Source organism: Centroberyx affinis, unplaced genomic scaffold (genome assembly GCF_046629955.1).
Source record: "Centroberyx affinis isolate AG114_WGS23_722 - 3 ecotype Tasmania unplaced genomic scaffold, CSIRO-AGI_Caff_v1 ptg001088l_1, whole genome shotgun sequence".
Taxonomy (NCBI): Eukaryota; Metazoa; Chordata; class Actinopteri; order Beryciformes; family Berycidae; genus Centroberyx; species Centroberyx affinis.
In genome coordinates, this window is record NW_027279633.1 from 513,703 (window position 1) to 532,002 (window position 18,300).

General features: G+C 40.3%; 3 protein-coding genes across 5 annotated transcripts in view; 2 read left to right on the plus strand and 1 right to left on the minus strand.

Moving 5' to 3' along the window:
* The first annotated feature begins 406 nt into the window (after positions 1–406).
* On the plus strand, positions 407–6,264 carry tbata (thymus, brain and testes associated). Its single transcript, XM_071523393.1, has 8 exons — positions 407–599; positions 1,982–2,152; positions 2,280–2,368; positions 3,115–3,264; positions 3,756–3,837; positions 5,116–5,296; positions 5,383–5,423; positions 6,176–6,264. The coding sequence occupies exons 1-8, from the start codon at positions 407–409 to the stop codon at positions 6,262–6,264; spliced, it is 996 nt and encodes a 331-aa protein (XP_071379494.1).
* A 5,431-nt stretch (positions 6,265–11,695) lies between these two features.
* On the plus strand, positions 11,696–14,383 carry star2 (steroidogenic acute regulatory protein 2). The gene is made up of 7 exons (XM_071523438.1): positions 11,696–11,759; positions 11,914–12,000; positions 12,126–12,262; positions 12,388–12,546; positions 12,873–13,057; positions 13,594–13,687; positions 14,285–14,383. Exons 1-7 carry the CDS (start codon positions 11,696–11,698, stop codon positions 14,381–14,383), a joined length of 825 nt encoding a protein of 274 aa, XP_071379539.1.
* A 943-nt stretch (positions 14,384–15,326) lies between these two features.
* LOC139647497 (A disintegrin and metalloproteinase with thrombospondin motifs 3) overlaps positions 15,327–18,300 on the minus strand; it is a 35,876-nt gene continuing 32,902 nt past the window's right edge. For 2 of the 3 annotated variants that reach the window (XM_071523399.1, XM_071523401.1), the window contains 2 exons: positions 17,349–17,459; positions 15,327–16,877 (listed from right to left, as the gene is read on the minus strand). In XM_071523399.1, coding sequence (XP_071379500.1) covers positions 16,288–16,877; positions 17,349–17,459 — 701 coding nt within the window. In that variant the 3' untranslated portion in view covers positions 15,327–16,287. The remainder of the gene's footprint in view (positions 16,878–17,348; positions 17,460–18,300) is intronic. The other variant, XM_071523400.1, reaches the window with a different exon arrangement.

Below are 18,300 nucleotides of genomic sequence, written 5' to 3' on the forward strand. Positions count from 1 at the left end.
CTGAGCATTAAGCACCAAAGGATTTGAGCAGGCGGCTGTTTACTGAGGTATAGTAGTTCTTTCATGGTTTTCTTTAACTCTGGAATTGGTTTCTTTGGAGATTTTTCCCAACAGAACACTAAACCTAACTTTCTTGAACATATTTGAAATGTATTTATTTGGTTGTTTGCACACTTGAATGAAACTTTGAGCATGCTTTATCTTGTTCTTTGTTAGTTCCCCAAGTGTTTTCAGCCTGTATGGCCACAGTACAGTATATACTTGTTGACTCTGTAACTTCAGATTTCCAATTGCAGGAGCCTGGAATATTAAATATAAAGTATATTTCTATCACTTAACAAGAGGGAGTCTGATTTGTTTTCAATTTTTCTGATTCAGACAAAACATATAGTTCTCATGCCCTGATATGTCGAGACCACTCAGTCCAGACTCCCAGATGACCACAGGAGAGAGGGGCGTTAATTATGCTAATCAAGTGCCATTTACCACTGAATGGACCAAGATGGTGCCTAAAAGCAGTCCGCGCTTTGGTGCCTTGAGTCACCACTCATTCTTCTCCCGGCACAACCCTCATCCACACCGAGTGACACATATTCAAGGTGAGCAGGCACAAGATTCTGGACAGAGAGGAATTATGTATTCTGTCATGCAATAACGAATATGTGATAAAGATGTCATTGGTGAAAGAAAATTTAATTTCCATCACCGCAGGCTACATATAATATAGAGGAAATAGAGTAGGAATAGAATATTGAAGTAACTCCTACTGTATTTTTTTTATTACAATAGCTTCAAATGCCCTCTGTCATCAGGGCACTACATATCAGCAGGGTTCTTGTTCCATAACGTCTGTCATTATATATTTAAATGATTACACTGTGCCAATAGATGGAACATTACTGTGGCACTCTGCAGGGACTTAGAAGCAATAATTTCCATCACTCACTAGTTCCAATCTAGTTTCACAGTGTTTTTTAAGTGTGTTTTTTTTATAGGCCAGATTACAGCTGTGTTTAAGTAAAACCTTGTTCGACCTCAGTTTGGTATCCTTGTGGCATTAGATAGTGCAATTCACTTTGAATTCATTTAACACAAAAAGTGTTTGCATTTAAATTGGCTTTATAGCATGTAATCATTTCCAAACAAGAAAAAGGCCCATTATTTCCAGAAAGTCCTCCTGGGTAACGTCATTTTACCCATCATCTCCAGTTAATTCTTTATAATTCTCTAAATCAGTGTAACATGACACATCAGGACAATCATGCAGGACAGACTTTCTATTTCAGGAGAAATTAATGAATGTTCACATATTCAGACTGAACTGTCCGAGGCAAAGAAAAAACATATTTCAAAGTCGAAATGAAATGATTTAACCTTTAAATACAAGTTGATTTTGAATTGTTTACATTCAATTCTTTTTTTTTTTTTTTTTTTAATAATCTATATTCCCGTGGATAATATTTATCTCCATGTTGCCCAATCAACCAGTCAAATTTGCTCACTCTAATAACAATTTGAGAACCATCCATTTTCCCATATTCAAGGTGAAGTTGCACACAGGAAAGTAGTTTTAAAGACTGTGTAATAGTTATTGTGCAGGTGATCAGTTGCCAGGAGATTATTACACCAAATTCCTCTGAACTGAGCTAAAAAATATATATATAAGATTCATATACTGTACATGAAAGAGCAGCAGCTGTGAGCAGCTGTGTGACTCCAGGAGCAGCAATATGGCTTCATCAAAGACTTGAGTGTCTCATTGGCAGGAAAAATTGGAATCATCCCCGAGGTTCTGATGATGTGACCCCAGCAGGGGCTTTGCATGCTTATTTCCCCATGCTGCCATTATTTCTTCAGGCCTCGTCTTTGATAGTCCCACACTTCTGAGGCACTTTATGGTTAGACTTCAAGTGTGTAAGAGGAACTTTCATACCCTTAACACAGTAGGTGAGGATACGCTGTGCCTTTCATTCTCCCACAGGACTGAACGGGAGGCCGGTGTGCATGGTGAATGATGATTGGTCTGTCACCACATCATTATTTCCTCATCCACTTATTAAGAGCCAGGGATTCAGGACAGCAACTGGTGCACCTTTTGCCCTTCCACTTGGTCCAAATCTTTCTGGGGTCAATAGTATCAAAAACAAATCAGGTATGTTCAAACACATACAGCCCATATGATTTCTTATGACATAAAAGGATCCTATTGAGATTCAGAAGAATAATTACAATACCATATCTGGTTTTATCTCAAGTAATTTTTCCTTTATATTTTACAGCACTTTTATCAGAAGCCTGGAGGGAGGAGCTTAAAGAACTAGCTGCAAAAGTCAATTTGTCCTCTCAAGCAAAAAAGGACAAAAAAGATGTATGTGGGCTGCTGTAATTCCGTTTCTCAGTGGTGTCCAAGGTTACTTAATGTGTTAATCAGACTAAAGTGGACTTCACAAAGGGACATTCATGGGTTTGATCCAGTTACTCTTCTTTCTCTGTATTTTTCCCTAAAGCTAAAATATGCAACTTTTTTTTTTACATTAAAGTAACAATAAATAAATAGAATTATTCATTATTAGTCTGTGTCTGCCTGTGACCCTGCGTGCTCATGCCTAAATCCCCCTGTTTGCCTGAAATTGGGTTTTCAATTATGTTTGGGACATTTTGATGGTGGTAAGATGGGTTCTGGCCATCAAGTGTAACAAAGACAACAAAAAAAAACAAAAGACCGAGACACCAACGTGTGGCAGACAAAATCTGAAAAAACATGGGTGAACATTGCCATTGCTTTTTCTGTTGCAGACTGCCTGTGTTGGCTGTCTGCTTCTTCAACTCACCTGTTGCTTTGCAGTTACCTCAGGCTAGATGCTGTTTCTTCTGTTGTTTGAAGGTAGACTGCTCATCAAGATGAGTGACAAGTGCTGGAGTGTGAACTTGATCACTTGAGGGGGAGGAGGGTGGGACTAACAATACACTTCGTGCCTCAAGGCGAAAAGTTGCATATTGTAGCTTTATCTCTTTGGAATTGAAGTGCAGCTGGCCACAGTGTATCACAATACTTGAGATGATTGCAAAAAGTTATATTGGGACATATTTTCAAACACTGTGTATGTTGTCAAGGACCAATCAGAAGAAGAATTTGGCCGCAGAAAGACCCAGTACTCAGCTCAGACCGGGCGAATCATCCCTCCATCCACCAAGGCTTACCAGCGCAGATCCCATTCTCAACGCACGGCTTATCCTCAGCCTTTCTATGACCAAGAACTCATGGTGATGTACTGCTGTCCTCCTCCTCCTCCGCTCTTCTGTTATTCCATCTCTGTTGAAGGGAACTCAATTTCCATATTATTTAGGGTAGTTTGGGGTTGAAACGATGGAGGCACAGTAACTGTTAATGACTGTGTTTTATTCCAGATAAGGAGGGTTAGGGTCTCTTGTGATCTGTATGTAGGCTAATGGAATAAGAAACATTAAAAACAAGAAAAAAATTAAAATAAGTATCTCTAATTAAGTATGTTGAAAGGCATATCAAAATTCTCCAGAGAAAGAGACAACTTCTGAGTTAATTTAACTTCTGAGTTAATTTAACTTCTGAGTTAATTTTAAAGTGACATTTGCATTTGCATATTCAGTGCATGCAGCACAGCTCTGTCAACAGGCTTCTTGACATTTAGAACAATTTCATAAATAATGTGTATGTCAACTACATGCCGGATGGTTTGCAAGCTAATGTGACGCTGGTGCTGTTCTTCTCTTGTCAGGTGTTGGAGCTGCTTTGTCAGATCTTGCAGACAGATTCCTTATCTCTGGTCCAGCAGTGGCTTCTGCTTTCAGGCCAAAGAGGTAAAACTCACCTCACACATTCCACATAATGTGTTGGGTGACTTTGTGCACTAAGACACCCACACTAATTATGCATTTTAACATCAATAAGTCATTACAACAGTCATTTGGAGACACTAGCATAATTACCGTGAAACAACTGAGACCATTGCCCAGAAGACTGTCAGCCTCTACCGGTATCTACACTGAATTTAATTTGTGTGCCACCAGGTCGGATTTTCCGGGAAATCTGCTAGATTGCTAGATTGACCATTTAGGGACATTGCTTTATGGCACAATGCAGGAAGAGAGCGCTGTTCTTCCAGTATAAACAAAGCTAAATTACTTCCAACATGTTTATCCTCTTCAGTAAAAACATTTCAAGTTCAAGTTTGTTTATTTATATAGCCCAGGCTTTCCCAACCCTGGGGTTGTGACCCCATGTGGGGTCGCATGGAATTCAAATGAGGTCGCCTGAAATTTCTAGTAATTGATCAATACAAATAATAATAATTATTATAATAATAAAAACAGCACACAAAATTTAAAACAACTAAACGTATCCTTCGTTTTCACTTCCCCTCATAAAAATTGAGCTCAAATAAAATGCATGATATTGTTAGCTGAGCTCGGCATATCTTGATTCACGCGATCACACGTGACCAGGCTACGTGCATTCCCACGCTCAAACATAAACAGCGCGCAATTTAATTTGAGTCATTGTTTGTTCAGCATTAATTTGCAGCCTTGTAAATACAAGCTCACCTGTACATATCCTGCACTGGGAAAATAAAATCCTCAATTTGTGCACTAATCTGTGGCTCGTCCTGGCTATTCTGCCTCTGGCTGCCGTCCACAATAATATACATGAAATAGCCTAAATGTGGTCTAAAATGTACGTTTACATGCAACATAGTACAAACTATTACATCATCGAAGACAAATTAATTTTAGCAAAAAAAAGGTTGGGAACCACTGATATAGCCCTTTATCACAAGCATGTCTCAGTTGACTTTACAGAGAATGAGCCTAACTAGATCTAACTTATGAAATATCAGTGGTGAACAGAATGATATAGGACAAGCATAGCGAAAAGCACAAGACAGACAAGAGCAGATTTTAGCAAGACAAACAGTCTACCTATTCTACGTAGCCTAACCTACCCGACACCACTAGCCTTAGACCCTAATTACACACAAGGAAAAACTCCCAAGATAAACCTTTGGAAGAAACCTTGGGCGGGCTGAGGCAAAGAGCAATTCTTTTTTTCAGAAACTTGTTGCACAGAAAGAATCATAGCAATCTTCTCCTCCACAGAGAAGGACCTGGTGATGGGGATGATCCAGCAGGCTTTGGAGGGTATTGACATCTCAGGCCATCAGCAGAGCTTTGGGCAGGTCCAGGCTCTTCATACCTGTGCCTCTCTGCCTGTACAAGGCCCTTCATTCAGCCAGTCATGGAGAAAGCCTCGGAGAACAAGGTCAGGGTGGTCTTCTATCTCTGGAATGTCCATCTGCATGTGTGGAGCGCAGAAGTCACTGATACACTGTTTGTTTGCTTCCGTAGCTCATACCAAATGCAGCGATCTTCCAGTGACGACAAACCAGGTAACTAAACAATATATTGATTTTCCCATTGTTATTGCAGTTCAATTTAATGTTCATTATTTTAGTGGAACAGTTTTGTCCCTTTATCTATGGCCAACCAGACTACTTTCACGCCACTGGCCTTAAGTCCCATTTCACTTGAGTTAAATATACAACTCAAAAATGCCATATGATTTTGATGGGTTAGACAGCTCATTCCCTACATCGGTGCTAGAGGTCAAAATAGCCTCTCTGTTCACCACTTTCTTTTCTAATGTTGTGAATGATTTTTGGTTCGCTGTATGTGGCAAGGTGGCTTTGACATTTTCACAAAAGCCTCAGTCTCAATTCGCTAGTCAAAGCAAATGCTGTAGAAAAAAAGCCTATTTAATGAAAAAGTTCAGAGTTATGTTTTTTGATCTTTCCTTTATCTAGTAGGGGACATTTTTTGCAAGGACTGTAGTTATGAATCCCTCCTGTATTCAAGTCAAGTTTCAAGTGAAATCTTATTTATGTATAGCCCAATATCGCAAAGCATGCCTCAAAGGGCTTCACAAAATAAAAAAAGATAAAAACAGTGGTCATAAATTGAAAACAATAAAAAGTATATACTATCTGCTCACATGAAGGTGGTGAATAAACCAACACATTAAACTGTATCTTATTTGCACTGAGCATTGGTTGCCAAAATACTGCCTGAACAGAGTATCACTTTGCATAATAACTCTTCATTTTGTGTTCCCTGCATCTCTAACCAGAGTGCTCTCTTGCAGAGAGGATTGGAGATGCAGAGGTCCTTGAAGTCCATGGAGCTCAGCATCATCCTCAAGATGATCCACTCCAGCATGTTGATAGTATATAGAGTTCTCTTACCATCTTCCTATGGATGGCCGTGTTTAGCTTTTCTTATTACAAGGAATAGTAACAAGGAGTATACAAGTTGATAGGTTTCCTTATTATGAGTGTGTTTTAAATAGCAACAAAAAGCCTGTGCTTGTATTCAGAAAAATCATGTATGCTTTCTTAGGTTTTATTTAGAATACTTTATTTGTAGATGTTTATTAACACAAGCCAAAGAAATGGGATGATTTGGCCACTGTATGAATTATTTTTACATATAAGATAAGAGCCGTCTGAAACATCATGATTATGTTTTGAAACCAAGAAAAGCAGTGCAACTGTTGTTTGCAGGTATATAAAAGCTAAACCTTATCACAGATATGTTTATGTACCATTATGTGATTCAACTTGAGTTTTGGTGTCTGCAAAAAAGAATTTGGGTTTTTTTGTGCACCTAAACAAAATGTGAAATCATTAAAAGTGGTTTGCCTAGAAGCTTTTGGACTATATCTGGATTTTGTGCTCTGACTTATGCATTTTATGACACAGGGCAAGTTCTATGGATGCACTCACATTATACATAATTTATGCCAAATATGGAGTTCATGATGAATGTTTGGGAGATATTTGGGTCATATTCCACCAAAAGGTTTTTCCTCACAGCTCTCAGCAGGGTCAGGCCTGTTATAGTTTGGAATTTTTCATGAGTTTATATTTTTATATACTCCAAAATTTTTATTTCAGTTTCAGTTTAGTTTTAATTTGTTTTCGGTGTGCGTTTGGTAGTTTTATTTTTTACAAATGTTTAGTTTTAGTTTAGGTTTTTTTTAGTTTCCATTCTAGTTTTAGTATTTTTTCTGGGGTTGGTGGGCTATTTTTTAAAGGTATGATGATAGAAGTTCAAAACAGGTATCTTGTATATGTTTAGAAGGTGTTGTGTAATACAGATAACAAATGATAAATTATTTTTTAAATCAATTTTTCAATGCATCCTCAACTAACTTATATTTGGGACCTCTTGGTTTCATTCTGCACAAATGAAATGCAACAGCAGATTCAACAGCAAACTGAATTCAGACCATTTAGCACAAAATAATCCCAAACAAGGCCTAACTAGTAGGACTACAGGACAGCACCATATAGTGGCGTACCTAGGCCAAAAGTTTGGGACTGAAAATTAATTCTCTATTTTACCTGCACATAAACAAAAAGACAAAAACTGAAAACATTTAACATATGTTTTTATTTTATTTTAGTTAGTTTTATCAATAGAGATAGTGTTAGTTTAGTTTTTGTTTCTCCTTTTTATTTTTATTTAAGTTTACAACAATGTTTTTTCACACCACGTTTTTTAGTTCATAACAAGGGTGCTAGTGCTTTCTAGGCGCCTGGGTGGTGGGGTGGGTGCAGGAGGTTTGCATGATTGGAGTGAAACTACTTTGACTTTAAAAACTCCACCTGTTAACACCAAAGTGCTGTGGCAGCACAGTGTTGTAGCATAACTAAGAGAATCGCAGAACAAAACATTTAATTGGCTTAACCACTACAGTTAGAAAATCAGCAAGCTACTGCCTGATATGTGGATGTACAGCTCACCAGCCTCCAGTTGGTTTATGCTTGTTTGGCATCTACCATGCTGCAGTGCACATTGCAAAAAGCGTCACACACTAACAAATTAACAAACACTCATTAGCCCGCGGCTCTTATAGAGGTGCTGCTCCAAGGCATCTAATAACAACCTCAGCTGTCAGCAGTCTCCATTTGGGTATATCCATATATAACTATGCACTTTTCCATCCTCAGCCCATACCCCATTCTTCACCCAAGTGACATCACCTGACCCTCCTTTTGTTAAGTCCACTAGTGAAAACCTTAATCCATGGTTGAGTGCTGAGGACTGATTGCACTGAATCAGAGAGAAAGATGTGGCACAAGCATGTCACAATAGAAGCTTATTTGCTGTTATATCACAATTCTCCTAGCAACCACAGCTGGCCCATAATTGCTAAATATATAGCAACTGGGCAAGAGAAAAGGCAAATGTCAGAAAGGATTGTTGTGACGTGGGTCTAGATCCATTAAGTAATGTCATAAGTAAAAATGAGTAATCTGATAAGGTAGATTTGTTTCCAAATTTAGGTTAGTGTGACACAGGAAATTGTCTTGTCTTCAGCCTCTCCCCCTCTGGTTCAGTCTCTACTCAAAAGCATCACAGACTGTAGCTAGAAAGTATCAGCTCAGTTAACCTAAGCAAACAGCTGGTTTTTGGTTTTGTTAGCTAGCTAACGAGCCAGCAGGCTAACTGACAAAACACCCAGTGTTAATGCTAACATGCAAGTCTAATTAGGCACTACTACTTTGGGTCAATCAAGGGAGACACAAAAGATGATGCATAAAACCTGATATAAGGCAAGCTTTGTTGTTGATCCTGTTTCAGGAATAATTTATAGGGGATAAAAACCCTCTTCTGAAGATCCTCCTGGCCCTGGGGAGACATAGACAGGGTCTTAACAGTGGTGGTGGTGGGGTAAATGACAGCAAGGAGACACATCCAGAAGGCAACTTTAAATACCATTCAACAAAAGATCACTGGCTGACAGAAAGCCCGAGCAAATGCCCAAGTGTGTTCACCGGATGACAGTAATTATGAGCCAGAGACCCGGAGTATAAAGAGAGAGAGTGAGAAAGTGACAGGGATCGTCTTGCTGCTTGAACTTGCGAGCTTCATATACTTTAGCTAGTATGCAATTCAGATGTGTTAACAAGAAGAAGAAGGGATGGGCAGCTGACCAGATACTATGATTTGCAAGCTAACAAGCTGGAATGAGCTAAACACAATTTGTCTATTGGCTGAATTCTGTTGAGACAGTCAAAACTTGTGTTTAGAAACAAAATCAGCTGTTCACAGCGACTGTTGTCCATGAGCTGAGGACCTCCAATATGGCCGCCAGAGGTTCAGTTATCTCAAAGCCCTCCATACCCACCACTTATTCCTTGTTTTTATTCCAGTGTGAATATGGAGAATTTCAAGATAGTTAGATAATAATTAGTAAGATAATTGTAATTCCAGTTTATGGCCAAATCCAATATATCTAGGAAGCATTCATCAGTGCCTCTCAGTGATTGGGTTAATCCAGAATCCAAAACACAGTATGCTGCCTAAGCATGTGCTGATTGCTGATGTGCAATCTTTTGCTGGATTACTCCGGACTCTTGCGGAGAGGTGGAGGTGCTGGTGCTGGTGATGTTTATGTCCAACAGGGGTTGTAACCTAGTAAATATGAGGCTGTACAGGTGCTTCAGGGATTAACATGTGAGTGTGCTGGAGCTGTCAGCCTGGTCAGCAGGTGAAGATCAGCATTGACGTCACAAACCTTTCTCACAAGGACACCTGTTGGCTGAGTGCGATAAGAGGCAGCTGCCTCCTGGAGGGGCGCAGGGAGGGGAGGCACTGCGCCCTCTGCCAGAGAGTTCAGAGATGTGACAGCATTAGAAACTGCATCGTTTAGAAATTGAATTGTATTGTATAATGACATTAGAAATTGAAATGTATCAGCTCTGGTTCCCTGCTCCATCCAAAGACATGCAAAGCAGCTTGATTGGAGGCTTGAAGTTGCATGGTATGAATGTGAGTGTGAGTGATTTTATGTTTATCTGTGTTTGCCCAATTGAGTGGCACTCCATGTATACTGAAAAGGAGTGAGTGCAGAGAATACATGTTCGGGATCGATATTCACACAGCCATATGGTAATTAAATCTTTTTATGATCGCTATGAATCGCTCTTTAAAATCAATTAAAAACAACATTGTTCCTTGTCGGCCCAGGGGAAACATGACATGCTTAGTGAATCCAGTCTAATGAAGCATATAGCTCACGTTATCGGAAATGTTGGGCGGTGGTGCGCTAAAGCATGTACAACTACTATCTTTCTTCCCTCTGTAAAATGTTTGCGCTGCAGGCACCAGTGTACAAGCAGCAGAGAAATGTGTCTGACATTCATTATCTCCATCCATCTCCAGACCTTTAAGAGGTATTGGCATCTCATTACGATGGAGCTTGCTTGGTGTGCTGGGATGTTCTTCACCCTCGGGGGGGAGCAGGGAGCATCAGCCATGTTTTTCCCCCTGTCATGAAAACCCATTCTGCTCACTCTTTATTATGAAGGTGATTATGAATTATGTCTTCAAAATGGGATTGGTTGTTTATGTTTTTCCAACCTCACATCTTAATGACGAGTAGTAGATGATTAGTGAGGACTCCATGCTGTTTGTGTTTGTGTTTCTGAGTGGAAATCAATTGCTCAAAAAGTATTAGCACTGCAAATATGAGTATATTTATATCTAACCTGTTACATAATCCACCACTGGCTTATCTCTGACAGCTGTCCTTTCCAGGGGAAGCTGGTTTAATCTTTGCTGTCTTCTCATGGTCACATTTCATGGCTCCAACCAAGATGAACAGAACTCTCTTGAAGTTCCTCTGGGCATCATAAGCCCACCCGCACACACTCAACCACTCTTCTTTTGTGGTGCCTGCCAAGTAGTGAAATGGGTTCATACTCAGAAGTGTCACCTTTATTCCATCAGCAAACTGGAAATAACTTACTTGTTTATTTTTGCCACTTAATGTGTTTGACCATATTTAATTGATATGAAGCTGCGGTTATGAAATTTGGCAAAATTGAAAATACTCTGCAAAATTTGAGATTTTCCAGGATGATACACATAGAATATCATCATGTCTGTCTCTTGCTGTAAAGAATACAATTTACAGTAATATAAAAGAAAAACAAGGTCATAGTCCACAGGATGATCTGTATTACATGCAGCACTCCAATATAAGCCTACTTATGAAAATATAATTTAATCAATATCAATAACATGTTATCTGATGTTACATTATATTTGTTATAACACTTGACTTTTTCAAATGCATTTGCCCTTCCATATTTGTTTAATTAATCTGAAAAAATGTCTCACTGAATGCTATAACAACAAAACAAGAGGTGTTAAATCGAGAAATTACAATTGCCCACAGAGATAAAGAATGCCTTCTAAGATAATTGCACATCCCTGAAAAAGGTTATGCATAATTTGAAAAGGTAATCACAAACTGATAAGGTGGAAGGACCCCCACGTTCTTACACAAACCCTTTGTTTACCAGCTTAGCTGTGTAGCTGCTGCCATGCAGCTGCAAGTTGATTTGTGAGCAAAATATGCAGAAATCGTCTAACTAATCAAAGTTTTCACTCTCAAACTTTCCTCTCTGTCTTGCATCCAATTCTCTGTTTTAGTTTCTAAGACTCCTGACAGGCGTGGCCTTGATAACAGAATTCAGAATAGGTCCTATCTTCTTCATTGGGCCTTATCTCGGCAGGATGTCCTTCACAGGCCATATAAAGACCAGAGACACACTCCCTCAGACTGCTGTCTCTGCCGAGGACAGACAGTATGCTGCCTGCTGTTGTAAAGCTCTGCTGTGGAATCTCCTACCCACATCTGAGGAGCATGGCAGGTAAATACAATCTACACTCTGAAGATAGACGTTTGCCTCCTCCCTTTTGATTGCACTTTAGGTTCATTGCACTAATGCTGGTCAATGCTGCATCCTGGTAAGAAAAGACTACTCAACAATTATTGCTCATTCCCTTTCCTGTTCAATCACACAGGACTGCAGCGCATGGCTGTGGCGGTGATAGGCCAAGGGATCACACACATGCAGCGGTGGAGACATGTCCAGCTGCCAGAGCGGATGGGTCAGATGGGAATGCATGCTGATTTAACTTATTCTGGTAACATTTCAATCATCAACACATTGTTCTTCTCTTATCATTTCAATGTTGCAGCTGTTGAAATATTGATGAGACGAATGCTTTTGCAGAGCCCAAAACAGAAGACACAAGGCCTGTTCCGCTGAAAGAAGAGCAGCTATTTTATGTCCAACAAGGCCAAGACGCGATGAGGAAGGCTCTCGACATCTTGGAGGACAAAGAGGGATGGAAGACAGAGATTGCAGAGGTATTTTGCGCCTGATTTATCTGTCCAGAGTCATCCTGACTGACTAAAATGCTTCCTAACTTTGTTGCCGCTATTCACACACTCAAAATAACATTTCCATTTTCTAAACCATTTTCCTTTTCTAGGGCAATGGCGATGTAATCTGTAGCAAAGTGATGGCCGGGGCCAGGAAGGTCTTCAGGCTGGAAGCCGTCCTGGAGGCCAGCGCGGAGGAGCTGTACGACATCCTGTTTGTCAAGGTGGAGGAGATGCACCGGTGGAACCCGAGCATCCAGCACATCAAAGTAAGATACTGGCCTCCCAACAGGTCACACCAGACAGTACCACATTACCAATACCAGCATTTAGAATATAAATACTAACTAAGCAGCCTGATCTTCAGAGGAGCTTTGTGCTCTTTCAGTAATGTTCCTACCTGCTGGATCCAATTAGAGTTATCTTCTCGCTTGTCAGAGTTTTCTGTACATTTAAGTCATGCTATATTTGCAGCATGACATTAGTATTCAGATTTCCAGACCTTTCATGCAGTACCTATTCAATTTCAGTTCAGCAGTGCAGTTCCCTTCATGATTTCCAAACTGAATTGGATGTCGTATCTGTTGTGTTGCAGGTTCTCAAGCACGTTGGACCAGAAACCGTTGTGACTCACGAGGTGTCGGCGGAGACAGCAGGGAATCTCATCGGCCAAAGGGACTTCCTGAGTGTCAGACACAGCTGCAAACACAAATCCTGCATATATCTTGGCGGAGCAGCGACTCAGCTGGAGTCCTTCCCACCTCAGAAGGGCTTTGTGAGGTAGGATGATCTGCGTCGGGCAGCCTCTAAAAACTAGAGCAGCCATCATTCTGTTGCCCAATGCACCTATATTTTACTGGACTGATTTCACTCAACAATGTAAGCAATCACAACAGTAAAGTCTTTTTCAACTGTGCATGAATCATGTGTTATGTATAACATAAAAAAATATCTATCAGATTCAATCAAGTTACAATAGAATTACAATAATTATTGTATGGTAACATACACAGTCAAATTTCAATCAATCATATCTATCTATATATCTATTATTTTGTCTTTCATTAGTTTTAAAACATTATAGTTTCTAAGAAAATAAAGCACATGCTTAAATTTGTAGGATTAACCTTTATGCATGAAGTGAAGTTTTGAATAATACTACAGATATAATCTCTGCAGTTTCTCCTTATAGCATTTGTGCCTTGTAATGATGAACGTGATGTTAGGGCCCAGTGGGTGTAATTGAACAAAGTTAGATCAGTTTGAACCCAGTTTGAGTGCTAGTGAGCTCACTCAGCTTGTGTGCATGTTAACAGAGCTGAGGATGGACCAACATGCATTATCATAGAGGCTCTGGCAGAGGATTCAGGGAGGAGTCGCTTCACATGGCTGCTCAACATGGATGTAAAGGTAGGCTTTTTCTGTGTGCTGTTTTTTTCCATTTTCTGAACTGAGAAAAAACACAACATGTATGCATCACTCAGTGTAGCTACATCACTTATCAGCGTATTGTATATACTGTAGTGGCTTTGATGAAACAAACACATTCACATTCAGCTCCCTTGCTGTTTCTAAAGCTTTATAGATTGCCAGTATTGTGTCTTTCATATTGACGTTTGCAACCATGTTTCATCATTGTCGTGACCTTGCTCCACAGTAATTCCCAATTTTACATGTGCATCTCAATGAAGTTTGCAAGAGAGATGTCACTATAGAAACCAATCCGCAGGTTACTATGGGCAACATTCTATCTATTGCAATAAAAATAAGCTGCAATGCCATTTAAAATATTAGGGTTTGGCAGGCATTATATGAAATTAGATAGAAATTACCTCATACAAGACTTTTATAGTTGCATATTCCCTATATGGGACCGTATTTGCAGATGTTGTGGGGATCAAGGGACTACAACTAGTTGTTACTCACTCTTTTTTTTACCATGAGAGACAGTCACCAAAATGACCAAATTATGATCCAGGGGTTTAACCAAGATAATGTTGTTTTCAGGGCTGGCTGCCAAAGTCCATTGTCAATCAGGCCTTGCCTCGAGCACAGCTGGATTTCACCAGACACCTACGCAGACATCTGACAGCCACCCTGGGCTGACGGAGTCTTTGTGACACCCACACCGCGGCAGCACCCTGCAATCTCTCACAGGGGAAAACTGGGAGAGGCACGGTGGGCACAGCCTGGCTGCCTGTGGGAGACCCACAGCTGTGTGAGTTGCCAGGGAGCGGTGTCAACCCCCTCTGCCAGAGAGAAGGAACCTGGCTCATAATAGGAATTCATGTCATACTGTGCCACACAAACCTCATATTCCCTAACACAGTAAATATCTTGTCCTGCCCTGTCATTGCTTGTCTGTTGACACATTACTAATTGTATGAATCCCTGTATATGAATGAAAAAAAATAAAGTATTGACTGTTCACTTACTTTCATCCATCACATTGTAAAATAATTTGAATACCGCTGAGTGAGTCTTTGTGTGAGTGACGCGATATCAAACAGATGCATCTTATCACTTCTTGGGGGAACCAAAACTGTTTTCCAAAATGCCTGTTTGCATTTAATCCCATCAATAGAACTACTGCTTCTTCTCTCAACAACACCAGTTATATTCTTTTAAACAGACAGTGCCATAATATTATACTGCTGCGCAGGAAAATGTCATCAGCTCTTTTCAACACAGTAAATCCAGGAGAGTCAATTCAGGCTGAATTAATTTAAAGAAAAGCCTTTGTTCGGGAAAGCACATCTGTGGGCTGTAAAAGAAATTCAACAATAGCCAATTTGATATCATAAAATACATCACCACACACACAAGACTTGATGAATCTGGGCTTTGGTGTCAAGCTGAAACATGTTTGCCATGCACAGAGATACAGTTATTGCATGATGTATATATTTCTAAATGGAATCCAACAGGTAGGAAAAGCTGAACAATAAATGCTAAATAAATAAAATAGGTAAATAAATAAATAGAGAAGAGTGAAATAACAAGATAAGACTTACATTTCTTTCAAACATGTATTTTACTTTTTTCTCCATACCATTTAAAAATTCAATAAATATTAACATTTAAAGCTTTCATTCATGTACGTATATACAAGAACTATACAATACACATAATGATGTTATGAACTGCAATGCAGGAACGGCGTAACACCGACTTGAACAGCATGACACTGGACCAACCTCATTCTGTAGACTTACAGCTTTGTCTGCGTTTCTCAATTGCAAAATACTTTCCATTACATTGCTGGTTGTTAATTTTCTTGTCATAACCTGCTGAAATTTACACTATATACAATATTATTTGAAAAATATATCAGTTACAAAAAATATCATAGTGTGTTTTTCTTAAATCTTTTTTTTTTTAAAGCATATGTGACTGACTTCCACAAAGGCAGAGGGCATGCTACAGTGGGGTTGGCTTGCAAACAGACATGATTCTTGACCAGTGAGGAAAATCACCTGTAAGTTGGATTTGGGAAGTACATCAACACATAAAAGCACCGGGAACAGCGAGGTTACAAAGCTCCCTGCCAGGAGAGGTGACATCACTTCAACTTGTGACGCCCCGCTCCCACATCATGGATTTTGACCATGCCTCACATGTTCACAATACAAGTTCAATAGTAGTTCTAATGCACTTGAAAAACAGGCTTACACAACTGTACACAGATCAAAACATAAATGTAGCAATGCAGTCGTCACATTTTTTTTTAACATACCTTGTAGTCATTTTAGTTTACAGCACCTTCGTTTAACGATTTATTTTTTTCTTCCATTTCATATTTGAAGCAGAGAGGGCAGAGCGATGCAGTGCAAGTGCATAGAGATCGCTCTGTTGTTTTGCTGAGGTAACCATCACTGGTCTAAGTCCGCTGGCATGGAAAAAACAAAAAAATCTGCAGCAATAGTGTGAGTCCGTCGGATGCTGCGAGGATGAGCCGATGAGCGGGACCGTATCGCCGAGCAGCACGTTCACAGGATAAATATCACTGTTCATGTCTCAGCGGACCGGGTTCTGTGAGTCGAGTCCCTCTCGGATCCTAACGCGTCCCTTCTTGACCTGGCAGCGGCTGGGCCTAAAGTGCTGTTCGGACTGTGCTCTTTAGAGGCACCTCCGCTGGAGTCTGCCGTCGGCCGAGGCGGCGGCCCTGGAGGTAGAAGAGGCCCCGGGTCCGAGTCTCCCTTCCTGACGGCGGGGGACGAGTCGCCGGTGGGACCCTGGGGCGGGACAGCACCCGCGGATGGCGAAGCTTCAGCAGAGGCGTGGTTCTGCACGGCGGCGGTGGCGGTCAGCCCCTGGGCGGTGGAACGAGGCCGTCTGCCAACGGCTTTAGTGGTTTGCGGCGGGCTCTGGGTGGTGGAGGGCAGGGGAGCGTCGGGGGAGCCGGTGGGGTAATACTGAGTGGAAATCTCAGGTTCCACGGAGGCCAACGCAGTCTTCTGCAGGTCTGGGGCAAACGTGGCGAAGATTTCTTTCTTGTTGCAAGACTCACAACAAAGTTTATTATATCCAGGGATGGAGCAGTAGCGGGCTAGGACTTCCATTTGACAGAATATGGATTTATCCCCCAGACATGGCTCATCTAATAACAGTGGAGAAGACATCATACTCTAAGAAGAAGATTTCAGAAACAATCCTTTCTTTATTGGCTCCACTACACTCTATCTTAAACAATTATTGAGTCCTAAAATTGTCATTTTCCTAAAATAATATACCAGTGGGATTAGATAATTTCACTTGTTTTCAATGCAAATCAACTTGTTTCAAGAATCAAGTGTAATTTTCTTGATAGATGCAGTGATCTGCCTTATTCTGGCTCGTTTCAAGATATTGACACTCATTTCAAGAAAATTTCTGAAACAAGTTAAACTGCATAGGAAAAAAGTTATCTCACCTCACTGGCAGAAATGTTCTCTTGGTTTAAGAAAAATAAGGCTGAATATGAGACTAAATGACTGGTTAAGGATGTTATGGATGCTTTTTGCAGTGTATTGTACACATTTGACCTTAGACCACTACCATACATTTCAAGAAGGATTGCATGTTGACTTACTTGAAGAGATTTTGTGGACAGGATTTTCAGGAACCCTTTGGTGTACAGCTTCGTCCTTTATTGTGGAGTTCTCCGCTGTTTCAATGGTGAGAGGACGCATGGAGGACTGTCCTGTCGTATACAGCGAGGAGAGGACAAAATATGTCAAACGTAGGAAAATGTGACTTTAAACAGGAGCCACGAGACCCAAGAAAAGCTCTTGACAACCTCTTGCCACTGTAAGAAAACAAACAGAGCTGTGTTGTTAGAAACCTATAATAAAGCTCGGTGCTATTTATAGCACAAGGGGCCCAAACTGCGCTTCTTTTTCATGTTTTTGACAACTCCCATTCCATTTTCCACTCACTGGCTATGCAGGGAAACATTCAACTATTTTGTTGTTCCCAACTCTTTGAAGAGGAAGCGACATGAGGACAGGCACCACAGGTGAGCAGTATTGTGACACAGTGCTTGTGGGATAGTTTAGATCATTTTCTTGTGGAATTCAGATGGTTTGTCCTGAGAGGAGGATAGGGACCAAGTGAAGTTATAAAAGCTGGTTTGGCTCTCTGGTAATCATCATACAAACAGGAATATTGAGTCAACCACTTAAGTCTAAATGAATGGGATCATGGGGCAATGGCAAAATGTTTCACAATTTGGGAAAACAAAGGTGAAACTCAAATAGCTTAAAAGATGCTGTTGTTGACGTAAATTGATGGTTTGAAATATGTCATGGTTCCTATGGGGCAATTATCAGATAAGAAGAGAACCAAACATTCCAGTTTTACCTACTTGTTAGATTACTGTTAGAAAACCATCTTATGACGAAAGATGTATCCTTTACATACTGCTGCACTCGTCCTGCCTTGCTTAAAAACATCTAATTAGAGAACAAGGTTATTGCTCTGTGCAAGTGATGAAGCAGACGTTTCACTAAATTCTTCATGTGAAAAACACAATGCCTTGTGCC

Excerpts from the sequence above, each read along its gene's own strand:
- tbata (XM_071523393.1), top strand. The coding sequence starts at position 407 with ATGTCGAGACCACTCAGTCCAGACTCCCAGATGACCACAGGAGAGAGG. Across the intron at positions 2,153-2,279 it reads TAGTATCAAAAACAAATCAG|CACTTTTATCAGAAGCCTGG; the intron begins GTATGTTCAAAC and ends TATATTTTACAG. Across the intron at positions 3,838-5,115 it reads TCTGCTTTCAGGCCAAAGAG|CAATCTTCTCCTCCACAGAG; the intron begins GTAAAACTCACC and ends AAAGAATCATAG.
- star2 (XM_071523438.1), top strand. The coding sequence starts at position 11,696 with ATGCTGCCTGCTGTTGTAAAGCTCTGCTGTGGAATCTCCTACCCACAT. Across the intron at positions 11,760-11,913 it reads ACATCTGAGGAGCATGGCAG|GACTGCAGCGCATGGCTGTG; the intron begins GTAAATACAATC and ends TCAATCACACAG. Across the intron at positions 13,688-14,284 it reads TGCTCAACATGGATGTAAAG|GGCTGGCTGCCAAAGTCCAT; the intron begins GTAGGCTTTTTC and ends TGTTGTTTTCAG.